This window comes from Solanum verrucosum, unplaced genomic scaffold (assembly GCF_900185275.1).
Source record: "Solanum verrucosum unplaced genomic scaffold, falcon-dt-bn FXZP01000205.1, whole genome shotgun sequence".
Classification (NCBI taxonomy): Eukaryota; Viridiplantae; Streptophyta; class Magnoliopsida; order Solanales; family Solanaceae; genus Solanum; species Solanum verrucosum.
The window spans coordinates 1,193,459-1,206,512 of record NW_026019950.1 but is presented as its reverse complement, the minus strand read 5'-3'; the positions used below and the strand labels follow the sequence as shown (position 1 = coordinate 1,206,512).

At 29.3% G+C, this 13,054-nt stretch overlaps 2 protein-coding genes across 2 annotated transcripts; both read left to right on the top strand.

Annotated features, from left to right (window-relative positions):
- The first annotated feature begins 8,860 nt into the window (after window positions 1-8,860).
- On the top strand, window positions 8,861-9,737 carry LOC125813797 (uncharacterized). The gene is made up of 2 exons (XM_049493263.1): window positions 8,861-9,099; window positions 9,184-9,737. Exons 1-2 carry the CDS (start codon window positions 8,938-8,940, stop codon window positions 9,733-9,735), a joined length of 714 nt encoding a protein of 237 aa, XP_049349220.1. The 5' UTR covers window positions 8,861-8,937; the 3' UTR covers window positions 9,736-9,737.
- A 1,928-nt stretch (window positions 9,738-11,665) lies between these two features.
- Window positions 11,666-12,509, top strand: LOC125813798 (uncharacterized). The gene is made up of 2 exons (XM_049493264.1): window positions 11,666-11,827; window positions 11,896-12,509. The coding sequence occupies exons 1-2, from the start codon at window positions 11,666-11,668 to the stop codon at window positions 12,433-12,435; spliced, it is 702 nt and encodes a 233-aa protein (XP_049349221.1). The 3' UTR covers window positions 12,436-12,509.
- Window positions 12,510-13,054: the final 545 nt, after the last annotated feature.

Sequence of the window (13,054 nt, the reverse complement as noted above, 5' to 3'; positions counted from 1 at the left end):
GCTTCACGGAGGGGAAGTAAGTGGTAAACTAGAGTAATCAAATTTGTTTTGTTTAGGTTGGTAGTGCATCTTGTTGAGTTCATAATCATTCTTAGTGTAATGATGCTGTATTGTAGCTGAACGGTTCTTACAACACCATCAATAACAAAAGTAGGAAATCTTTCACTTGCGTATGTTATGTTTGTGACTGCTTTATTGTGGTGCAGAATGCCATTTTGCTAGTAGTGTTGGTGATGATTCTTCTAGTTACTAGTTTGAATCCGTTGGGCATTTACAATTGTAGTAGTTCACTGTATGTATTGTTGGGTTAATCCACTAGAACAGAGTTGTACTTATTTAGAATCCAATGATGAATGCTTATATTGCAAGTGCCGAATGACACTCCAACCAATGTTGGGTGTGTGATTTGAAAAAGGTTTCTGAGGATTCTTTTCCCTTGTTTCAAATCATCAACTACACCTAATTCTCTTCTTTCAGCATAGCTTCACCATGTTTAGACTCTTTCACATGGGTCGTCAGTATACACCACGACCCTCATGCTTTATCTGGGTATTGAACATGCAAAATTTTAGTATGCTTGTTTCCTTAAAATGTATGGTTCTACTTTGAAGCCATTGATATCTGGCATAAATGATGTATTTCATTTTAAAAAAACAAACATTGTCAATCATTTGGTCAGTTAGATCCTCCAAACTAGTGCATTTTTGGAGGATCCGACACGGGTGTTACAATAGGTTGTTTTTCCTAATGTGATATGCAATTGCTTTTACATTCAAAAGCAACATATGCATATGTGCTGTGTGTAGATTAAAGCTCAATGCAGTGTGATTGTGCTATTTAATTATTGGGATGATTTGCAGATTGAAAGGAATGTTTGGATTGGTGGTTCAATTTTCTCTACATCCTCTCGTTATTTGGAAGAATTGCATGTGATTCTACTTTTTTTTTTTGTTGGGGTGTGTATCCTAGTGTTTTGATTTAGTGTTGTAAGAACTAGTTATATGGTTGCATACTGACAATTGTTAGATGGTTCTTCTTTGCTGTAGAGGCTATTACTCTACCTTGTAAGGATAAAGTCTGCGCACACTACCCTCTTAGACCTACTTGTGGGATCATACTTGGTATGTTGCTGCACTTTCTTCTCTATGGTGGTAGGGGCTGTTTGGTTGCTGGTTAGATTTATGCATGGTTTAATTATGTAGGGTTTAAGAGTGGGGTTTAGTTATGTAGGTATTAGTTAATAGTTATGTAAAGATTACATCATATGAATTATTAACTATTGAATATTAAATTTAATAAAAATTATTATATATTATTTACAAGTAAATAAGCAAGTAAATAGTATAAATTCTTCCTAAAAAAAATAAAGGAATTTTCTCTATAGTTAACTAGGATTTTTTTTTTAATGTTTAAAGCTTATAAAAATAAAATATTATTAATATATTTCAAGTACATTATACTATCCTATTGTATATTGTGTAAATTTCTATCAATATGCTGCATGTGTTGTTTATACATTTGAGTATACCAAATATGTAAATTATATATAAATCCACATTCTAAATAAAAAAATTAATACATGATAATTAAATATGTGGGCATATTTAGTAATATATAATGAGAATATATAATCAGCATATGCGCTATCAAAGTTATACATTCCGATTTATAATATTAATAAAATATTTATATTTTGATTTTAAATGAAAACAAATAAAAAGTTGGTTGTATACAAAAAGAAAGTAAGAAACAAAAATAGTTGGGAAAGTAGAATAGTTATGTAAAGTTTTCATACAAAAGATTTAAATAAATTAGTAGGTGTAAATGTGTAACATATCATTTTAATACATGTATAATTAATACTCACATAACATTTTCACCTTCTATCCTGCATAATTTATACATAGATTCCTTCATAAGTTATGTAGGTATTAACTATGTAGGATTACAAAAAAACGCATTTAAACACCGTATAAAATTAATACATGAAAATTTTTTATACCATACTTAGGAACCTATCAACCATAGTATAGTCATTTTGACTTTTCAATGTTCTACAATACTTTTACCAAATATAATAATACATAAATAACATGCCTCTTATACTGTAACCAAACGCCTCGTAATAATTTCCTAGCAACTACAAAATGTGTTCTTCTGTTTCGACACGGATGTAATTTGCACCGAAACCATGCTTCTTCTTTTTCTTTCCTTCTCTCTTTATTACATACACAACTTGTTTAGGACTTGGAGAGTGTTTACCAAGTCATTGAATTTGCTTCACTAATAGACTTTAGTTGACTTTGACCTATATGGACTGATATTAAGATTTAGCCCAAGACAACCGAATCTAATACTAACTTTAGTGGGAATGAGCAAATCTGTTATTTTAGCGCCGAAAAATGAAACATGATTCAAAATATTTATTCAGTTTATAAAATCAATAAATAATTTATCATTTTGTGTTTATTTTACTTTTATCCTCCCCTATTGTTGGACAGAGGGAGTGGGTGTTTTCTTCCCAACTTTATCTTTGGTATTTCAAAAAGTCATTTAATAATTAATTACTAGAAAAATAATTTAGTCAAATATCCTTTTGATTAATGTTTGTTGTTGTAATTTTAATTGACCAGAGGGAATCATCATGCGTAGTGTTCAAGGATTGAACTTTGTGTAAAAAATGTGCGTTCCTTAATGTTTTGGTGGCGCTAAAGTGGGTAATTTATTAATGGGTGACTGCCAATTCATATGACCACCAATAACTCCACTAAATGCAAAACGTAGAAGAGCACGATGTTTATATTTAACTAAGGAATTTGGCCGCGCGAAGCGCAGTTAAGAAATATATATGTAAATTTATTTTAAAAAATAATTATGATACAAGAAATAAAAAATTAATTATAAAAATAAGAAAAATGATAAAATCACAATACAAATATTTTGTAGAATTAGAGCTTGAGTGAATTACATTTTTATTGTCAAATATTTTTTCAAAATTAAAAGACTAATTTATTAAAAAAAATAATCATATATTATGATGTTAATACATAAAATTTGGATAAACACATTTAAGGACTTTATATTTTTCTTATTTTTGTCAAATGATATATTTACTATATGATGAATCTTCATTTAATTCGAAAAAATAAATGATGAAATTAAAAATAGGAGGAAAAAGAGAGAGATATTTCTATTTCATTTCTTCTTTGATATTTGATCATTTGTTTGTCCTTGTTTTTTCTCTTATTCATTATTGTCGAAAAAATTATTTTTCTCTATTTTTTATTATCATCTAAATAAACCTCTATTGCTAATTTTTCGTATATATCTTAGATAATTCTGGTAATTCTTTAGAAGTAGAAGAAATGAACAAATTTAAATGGTTCTTCACCATAAGAAATATCTAAGAATTGCGTATTTCAATACTTAATATGCATTTCTTTTGAGCAGTAACGTCTGTTGGCGTAGTTAGTTGTGTTCTGACAAAATTACAAATAAATAATTTGAGCCTAAATGAAAATATAATTTACTACAATTAAAAAAATTATAAGAACCTAAATTAAAAAATATAGAGAGAGAGAACATATGAAAAAGTAAGTAAAAAGAGAAAAATAACAACACAATTTTGTCAAGTCCTTAATCACAAAAACAAAGATGACAAAAAATAAGATAATCAATGCAATTATTTTTGAGCTTTTATCAAGCACCCCTTTTATCCATATCCAAGAGCCTTTTCATGGAGTCAAACTAAATTATAAATTTGATACTACAAAAATAATATAGAATATCACTATTTTAAATATGGAATAAAAATAATAATCTTGCGTAGGAATTTAATGAAACAAAAAATATGAATTTATATAGACAAAATTGAAGAAATTAATATCATAAGGTATCTTAAATTTTGAAATTAAACAGTTGGGGGTTATGAATATGAAAACTTAAAGAAAAGAGTTAATAATATTAATTAAAGTAAAAGTTCAATCAGGTATAAGTTATGGAGATAAGAATTTTAAAATAAATAAAAGAAGGAAAAAAATAAAACAATGAAGACCAAAAAAAATAATCATGTACTATTCAACATTTGTTGGGTGTTTAAGTTTTATTAGGAAAGCAAACAAATGAACTTCTTCTCTCTTGGAATTTAACAAAATTGAAAGAGGAAAAAAAATACAATAAAAAAGAGACAAATAATTTGAAATATTAAAGTGGTAAATATTGAGATTTTAATTTTTTGTAACAAAGAATAATAATGAGTGTAAGTATTTTTTCAGACATTTAAGTATAACAATAAATAGAGGAGTAGTAATTGATATATTTATTTTTTGTACAATAATATGTAAGTAGATAAATATGAAAAATTGTCAAAAGAAATGAGAAAAAAAGATAAATAGAATCTTTGGCCAAAGAGAGGTGCAACTTCACTTCTCTAACATCTAACTTATATTATATATAGATTTTTAAGTACAACAATATGTAATAGCTATGAGAAATGTACCATAGATAATATACCTTTCAAGCATGGCAAAATATTAGAATATTGAAATCAAAACAATACATTAATGAATCTTTAAAATATTTGAAACATTCAAACTTTATACTAATATGATCATCTCTCTTGATGAATCTTTCAACATAATTAAACTTCATTTTGATGATCTTCAACTAAATTAATGTGAACATCTCTTTATAATAAATCTTTGAAGAATATATCTTTGATCTTCATCAAAGTAAAGAACATATCATGTCACTATCTTTTCTATGATTTCAGAAAAGATGAAAAATATATTATTTTTTTTAAAAAGAGAAAAAAACTACACTATTAGAAAGAAAGAATGAGAAAAAAATTACACTAATAGAAAGAAAGAATGAGAAAAACCTACACTAATAGAAAGAAAGATTGAGAAAATGAAAAATGAATATTCAACATCTCCATGGATGATTGTAATTTATAGAATAATCCATAAGAATAAGTTGAAGAGATATGTTATTTAAGTAGAGAATATGAATAGATGGAGATTTTTTGTAACTCATTAGATATAATTAGAATAGTAAATATGATTAGTTTTTTTATTTAATAAATAAAGTATTTAATGAAAAGAATTAAGAAAAAAATCTCAAAAAAAGGAGAAAAAAGATAAATATGAATGGAGCCATAGAGGGGTGTCACATCACCTTGTCTATGTTTCTCCTTTATATTATATATAGATTAGTAAATTTATTCGTGTTTAGTACGGATATAGGAGATAATATTCCCGAAAACGTAGAAAAGATTTTGCAGAAAAAGAGAAACTAAATCTTTTATATATGTATGTATAAAAGATTCTCTGAGTTTAGTTAAATTTAAAATACAAATATTTTCGATGATATTCGTGAGTGTAATTTCAGTACTTCAAAATATCATACTTACAAGTCCAATTAATAAGCGAATCTTATCGAGTAAAACAAATTTCTTACTCAATTAGCTCATCACTCTTCTCTAACAAATGACATTAATTTTTTTTTTTTTACTACTTTTTAGGAATCATAATGTCTTTGACTAATGGTATATACTTAATAATATATGCATATTGCAACTGAGCTTACTTTTTTCATCCCTTTTTTCTTTCCATTTTCCCTCTTTTAAGTATTTGTATGACTAAAATACTCCTTTTTCTCCTTTTCCTTGCTTGGCTAGCTTTCTTTAGTTCCTTATTTGTTGTTTTTAGTTACTTGAAAGTAAACGTTGTAACTTGCACACAAACATTCACATTTTATTAATGAAAATTTGTATAAACATATTTAAGAATTAAGACATATAATAGAAAATTTTCAGTGCAGTTATAAATTTAAAAATAATTTATTATGAATTTAATTATAAAAAATAATCACTTCTTTGCGATGCCTCCTTGGTAATTATTATTGATTGTTGGTCCTTGTCGGAATCTTCTTCTGATGCTTCCTTGGTATCCCCTCCATTTTATTGAATTGCAAAATTTTCTTTTAATTGCTATCAACTTTTTCTCTAGTATAGATATGAGAGAGAGCATCATAGAGGGTAGTGACTATAGTAGAATCTATTAGGATTTGCGCTTTTAAGCTGGAATAGTTTTTAATCATTTCATTAATATTTGAATAAAATAAAAAATGCTATTAAGTGCTTATTTTTAAGCGAAAGTAACAAAAATAAATCAAAAAGTTATAAGTTAACTTCTATGTCATAAGCCAAAATCCTACTTCAAATACATCACTTTCTTTTCATCTAACTTTTTTTTATTTCTCACTCGGTGTTTAAAGTTCATATTGGAACCCCGACTAAATTTGTTCTAGTGAACTGCAAGGCTCATTAATGTGTGACACTTTCAACAAGATTTTCTCCCTATCTAAGATTAGTACCTGAGAACTTTCTCCATGTTGGTTCTTTTTATCTTTACTTTATAATATAATACAAATAGCCTATCGTCATTCATGATCAATTTGCAAATAGAATGGGAAAAAGCACCAGTAATGCATAACACAACTGACATAAGAATTGGTCATTTTTCATTGTTGAATAGTGGGGTGTTAAAATGGGAGCATTAAGAAAAGAAAAAGTTAAGACACCATAGTCAATACTAATTTGCTTTATTAGCCAAAAGTGGCTTGGGTTTATTTTCTTTTAAGCCATGGTTAGTGACACCCAGCGGGTATTGCATATAATTTATATTATATGATTTATGGTTCAGTTTTCTACACGAAACTTCCTTTACTAATTTTGCGGATATTATTACCAATGTTTAATATTTTCTTCGTCTCGAATTACTATATTATTAGAGTGATCATTTAAATGGGAAGATGTTATAAAGCAATAAAATACCTCTTTTTAATTAGTTTCAGACGGAGGAAATATTAGGAATACAGATTAGTTGTTTGTTAACAGCTAACACTTGTTGAATTTACTATGTGTTTGAGAGTCCTCTGCTATCATATTTTTGTTTTTGTTACTTTTTTTTAATAAACGTAATTGATCTAATTTTTTATCATTTTTCGAAATCGTACAAAAGTTTAATTGTTAATCAGAATTGTTATAGTCCTTCGGGATAACTTAGTTGGTTTGGAGGGTGGTCATTCACATGGTCACATGGATGATCCAGGATCGATTCCTCCTCAATACGTTCTGAGTCGAGCATGTTGCATACAGGGGCCCGAACCCCCTCGGTAAAAAATTACACCTTGTATATAAGGTAAATTTCTGTATTTATGTGGATATATATATTTTGAACCCCCTTAATGACAAAGAGAAACTGATAGCGGCACGTCCCTTAATATTAAGCTTAACGTCAAGGTTTCGAATTTTTCTTTTTTCCTTTCTTAGTTTCAGTTTTTTATTTTTTTTTAAATAAAAAAAATTTTGTTCCCTTTTTTTTAGTTTTTATTTTATAAAACATGCTAAAAGTGTGGTTTTAAACCCAAAAAAATTCAAGGGTCCGCCTTTAAAACTATATACTACTACTTCCTTTTAGTTTCAGTTTTTTTTTTTTTTAGTTTCAGTTCTGTTTTTCACGTTTTTTTAGTTTTTTTATTTTATAAAACATGCTAAAAGAGTGATTTTAAATCCAAAAAAATTAAGGATCCGCCACTAGAACTATATACTACTTTCTTGAATTTTGTTTTTGTTGGCTTATTTACACGTTTATACTTTTATTTTTCGAACTTTGAACGAAAATTCTGAGTCCACCACTAATTGCATAGAGTTTATCTAGTGCAGGTTACATTCCCTATGTGATTTGCAGACTATTTATATCGTCAGAGTTTGCACAATTCTTCTTTTAGAGGTGAGCATGGTATATGGTATGTTGTGATATCTATTAATTTATTTATTTTTGGTAATTTCAATTTCGATATTTAAAAGTATGATATTATTATATCAAATTATATGATTCGATATCGATAATTATAACTTGTTCAACTTCTTTAAATACTATTTTTCGATTAAAAAAAAATGACTTATTTTATTTGTTGGCAACATTTTATTAGTTTCAACTTTTCATATGACATGTTTTAGGCCATAAAATTAAAGGACATTTTGATACATTGAACCTAACTTTAATTTAATACCACAAAATTAATTTTTTTTCTTTATTTTCTTAAATTTCATGTTAAAACATAAATAAATTAATACAGAAATAAGTTTAAGCAAGTCGAACTTCTTCTAGCAAAATGTATGGAAAAAAATAATAGTCCAAATATATTAGTTGAGTGTACGTAAATAGAGATCCAAGAATATACTTTTTGTTTGTTTTCTCACTTTCTCCTGGGCCCTCTAGATGACTAAATTATACATAGCTATTTTTTATATATTCTTTTTAATTAATATAGTTACATGTAGGCATCTAGCAAGTAGCAAAACGCAACTTTTTTCTTGTTGAACAAAATTTTCTTCCATCAATAGGAGGCTTCCTTCCCCTCAATTTTATCAAATATATAAGTAATAAAAATGAAATTTCTACAATTTTCTTAACCTTCCTTCTCTTTTTCTAATGTTTTTGTTTATTTTTATTTCCTCACCTTATTATTAAAAATAGATGTATATCTTATTGTTTAGGTTCAAAAATTAACCGCAACCTATGTATTTTATACATATTTCCCCTTATTGTTAAGTATGGAGTTATTTATTTCTCAATAACTTTTTTCAAAGTTTTGAATTTACTGTAATCGAAGGATAGTATAGTAAACTTTTCAATCTTATTAATGATGTTATTAATAAGTATATCAAGTCAAATATAAACGCAAATTACGAGACACCGGTTCACCACCGAACAACTCGACCCGGGGAAGGACTCGTGTCACAATTGGACTCTCCTTCCTGCATTTAAGGGCACGGGACAAGCTGTGTAAAATCAGACTACACCAATATATTTTCCCCAAAACACATTCACTTTTGCAGCTCTGATACATTAATATTGAAACTCCATTGAAATGGAGAAACAAGTTTTGGATTATGTGTTGGTACCAGTAGGCCTCATCTTCATGATTGCTTATCACTTATGGCTTCTTCATCGCATCCTTAAACACCCTTCCCATACCGTCATCGGCATCAATTCAATCAATCGTCAGTTCTGGGTTCGCGCTATGATGGAGGTAATTCTGTTCCCTACGGATTATTAATTTAGCGATGAATTTCATAACTAATTAATTGTTGCATGCAATCGATGAATGTAACAGGATCCGTCGAAAAATGGAGTTTTAGCGGTACAGACGTTAAGGAACAACATAATGGCTTCAACGCTTTTAGCGTCTACAGCGATTATGCTCAGTTCGCTCATCGCCGTTTTAGTGACCGGTGGAAGCAAGGGCGGCGGATCTATAAGTACTCATATTTATGGAAACAGGACGGAGTTTTGCTTGTCAATTAAGTTTTTTTCGATATTGGTATGTTTTATGGTGGCGTTTTTGTTTAATGTGCAATCGATCAGGTATTGCAGTCATGCTAGCATACTCATCAACGTGCCTTACAAGAAATTGGACTCTTCGAATTCGAGACATTGTGTTACGGCGGAGTATGTAGGGAGGACGGTGAATAGAGGCAGCTATTTCTGGTCACTTGGATTGCGTGCTTTTTACTTTTCATTTCCACTATTTTTGTGGATCTTTGGTCCTATACCTATGTTCCTCTCCTGTGTTTTCCTGGTTTTTATGCTGTATTTTCTGGATGTGAGTTCTGATTTTGGGTGGGTTACACCAACTGATGAGGAGACTCAGCAGCAGACTGCATAAGGAGGGAGAGTGAGAGATCGAGCAGTTTTGATTCAATATAAGTTGAATTAAACTGCTTGATTTCTAAAATAATCTCAAATTAATATTTATATATTTAAAAGAATTTTAAATTGTGGAGAATCGAATCCTCATTCGAAAGTTCCGGTGTGCTTTTTATGTGTGTGCATGTTAGTTGAAAACATTTCAGATGAGCGGGTTGAAAATTAGTTAAGACATAAAAGACCAAATATACCTTGACTCAGGCTTATTTAATTTACCGATGAAAAAGTGACTTGAGTGACGAATATTATGAGTATTAATTTATCCATGGCTTGTAAATCTTGTTACTGTTGCTAGAACTAAATCAGATTCTACTTTCTCCGTTTACTCTTACTTGTCTTTTATTTTTAAAATATATTTTCATTTTTATTTGCCATTTTTGAAAAATCAAGAAAAGACAATTATATTTTTTTATGTTTTACCCTTAATATTAAATACTCTTTCTCTAAATCATTTTTCAAGACTTAATACAAAATATTATTTAATAGAGATAGTTTGACAAAGTACCTATATCAATAATTGTTTTCCAATATGCCAAATCAAATTTGACAAGTAACAGTTAAGAGGGAAATAATTATTTTGAATATGAATAATCATGTATTCGGCAATTACAATGTATAAAAACTTTTGTAAAAGGTGATGCTGTTGGGTTTTTGATTTACTCATTTTGGCGACAATATAATGATATCCAAAAAATAATAATCTCTTAAAATCACTTACCTCAGAATAAAGATGCCAGAAATCAGAATATACTGCTTTCTTCTTTTCACCTCAACGTTCTCTTGTGGTTTCGTGTAGGCTCTATACATCGATAACCATTTAAATTAGTCTTTTTCTATTAAGGACTTGAACATATACATGATAAAACATTTTTATTATATATTTTCAAATCAAATTTTGGACTTTTTTTGTGCATGTTCTAAAGTAGTCATTGTTAATGCCATATGAGAACGTACCATTTCTTTTCAAAATTCTAATAAAAATACTTTTACCATGTGCTCATTTATTTAATCAAAATTTGGCCAGAATGGTATTTTACTTATGCTATTTTATCTTTTTGAACATTTTTACCCTTTTAACTTAAATATTTTTTAATTAAAAAATGGAAAAGATTAGTATATTTTAAAATTAAAAAAATATTATAGATTTTTTAAATTTCTGGCCAAATTTTCCGGCAGTTTAGGATTAAACTTTAGATTTACGCCCCTTAAGAAACTATATAAGTTTACCATTGTACCTTTTGTTAGTATTCTCTTGAAGTCATGTTCCGAAAAATGAACATAATTAATTTATTAAGTTTTTCTATGTTGGTTAAATTCATATTTTCAAGACTAATAACTCTCAAGGGTAAAATAAGAGGAATAATATCATTTATGCATTGTTTTTGTGAAATGACAAATATTAAGGATCATCTATTTTTAATAAAGACAATACATAAATAGGAACAAAGGGAGTACTATATAACTCAAGTATCTAAATAAAATTTAGTGAAAAATTAATTATTCTCTCTGTTCAAAAATAGCTGTCCAATATTGACTTGACACACACCTTAAGAAACAATAAATAATAGAGTAATATTTTGAATATATTAAATTTAATGCTTTGAAAAATGTATTAGAAATTGATAACAAGGATAAAATAGATACAAAAATACTAAACTAAACAAGTATCGTAAAGGTGGACGGGAGTAAGAGATTATCAATGTGTACAAGCTAGTAATATACATATACGATTAGCTGACGATGTCTTTAATTTTTACTGGGATTACGATGCACCACCGAATTCCCCCTCTCCCTGCCTTGAAAGCCGGAGTAGGGAGCAGTAGAATTTATAGACCTAATACACAATTGGAGTTTTGACCATTAACTTCAAATCGTCACTCTATTTCAAAATGGAGAAAGAAATTTTGGATTACGTGTTGGTACCATTAGGCCTACTTATCATGGTTGCTTATCACTTATGGCTTCTTCAACGCATTCTTAAACACCCAACTCACACAGTCATTGGCATCAATTCCATTAATCGTCGCTTATGGGTTCTTGCTAGGATGGAGGTAATTAATTAATTAGGATCGGACTAGTTTTCTTATTAACTAAATAATTAATCAATTGAATGTAACAGGAATCATCTCAGAATGGAGTTCTAGCAGTACAGACGCTAAGGAACAACATAATGGCTTCGACGCTTTTAGCATCTACGGCGATTATGCTTAGTTCTCTCATTGCCGTCTTAATGACGGGCGGAAGCAGTGGTCGTTCAGTTGGTTTTCATGTTTATGGGGATAAGAGCGAGTTTTGCTTGTCAATTAAGTTTTTTTCAATATTGGTATGTTTTATGGTGGCGTTTTTGTTTAATGTGCAATCGATTAGGTATTATAGTCATGCTAGCATACTCATCAACGTGCCTTACAAGAAATTGGATTCGTCAAGGCATTGTGCGACGGCGGAGTATGTAGGGAGGACAGTGAATAGAGGCAGCTATTTCTGGTCACTTGGACTACGTGCATTTTATTTTTCGTTTCCACTATTTTTGTGGATCTTTGGACCTATTCCTATGTTTCTCTGCTGCATTTTCCTGGTTATCATGCTTTATTTCTTGGATGTAAGTTCTGATTTTGGATGGGTTGCACCAGCTGATGAAAACAACCAGCAGACTGCTTGACGACAAGGTAGTTTAGGTACTGTTGGCTTAGGTATCTTCATGTCAAATCACAGTACAGTATTTAGTATGATCCTATTAATGGGGGTGGGGTGTACTATTAGCTTGTTGTAGTAAAAAAGAGTGAGAGCAGTTTAGATTCTATCCAAGTTGCATTGAACTGCTTTCGTACCTTGTAATGCCATCTTCAATAATGTTTTGTTCTTTTAAGAACTAAGCTTGGCAAGAAGAAAAAGAATGAATTCCTCAATACTTCTCGATGTCTAATAAGGAAGCAGCCTTGGTCCATCTCTTCTGTACTCCTGCTAACAACGCAGCCTCCGCATTCTATGTTTATTGATGTAATGTCAGAATCTTGGAAATAATATGTGCTTCAAATCTCATATTATGGAAGATGCAGGGCAGGGACATAAACTTATGGTTTTTATTTTTTAAAATTTGTTTTGCCTGGCGGGCCGCAATCCTAAATACTAATAATGACAGTTGTATATCAGGCATTTACATGAACCTTAAAAGAACGAAGGTATTGCATGTGAGGACTTCACACTCTTAGGCTGCAGTCGAATATTAAAGGTGGAACTAGGGAAGAGCGACTAAGTAATTAGCTAGATCTAAATTTCAT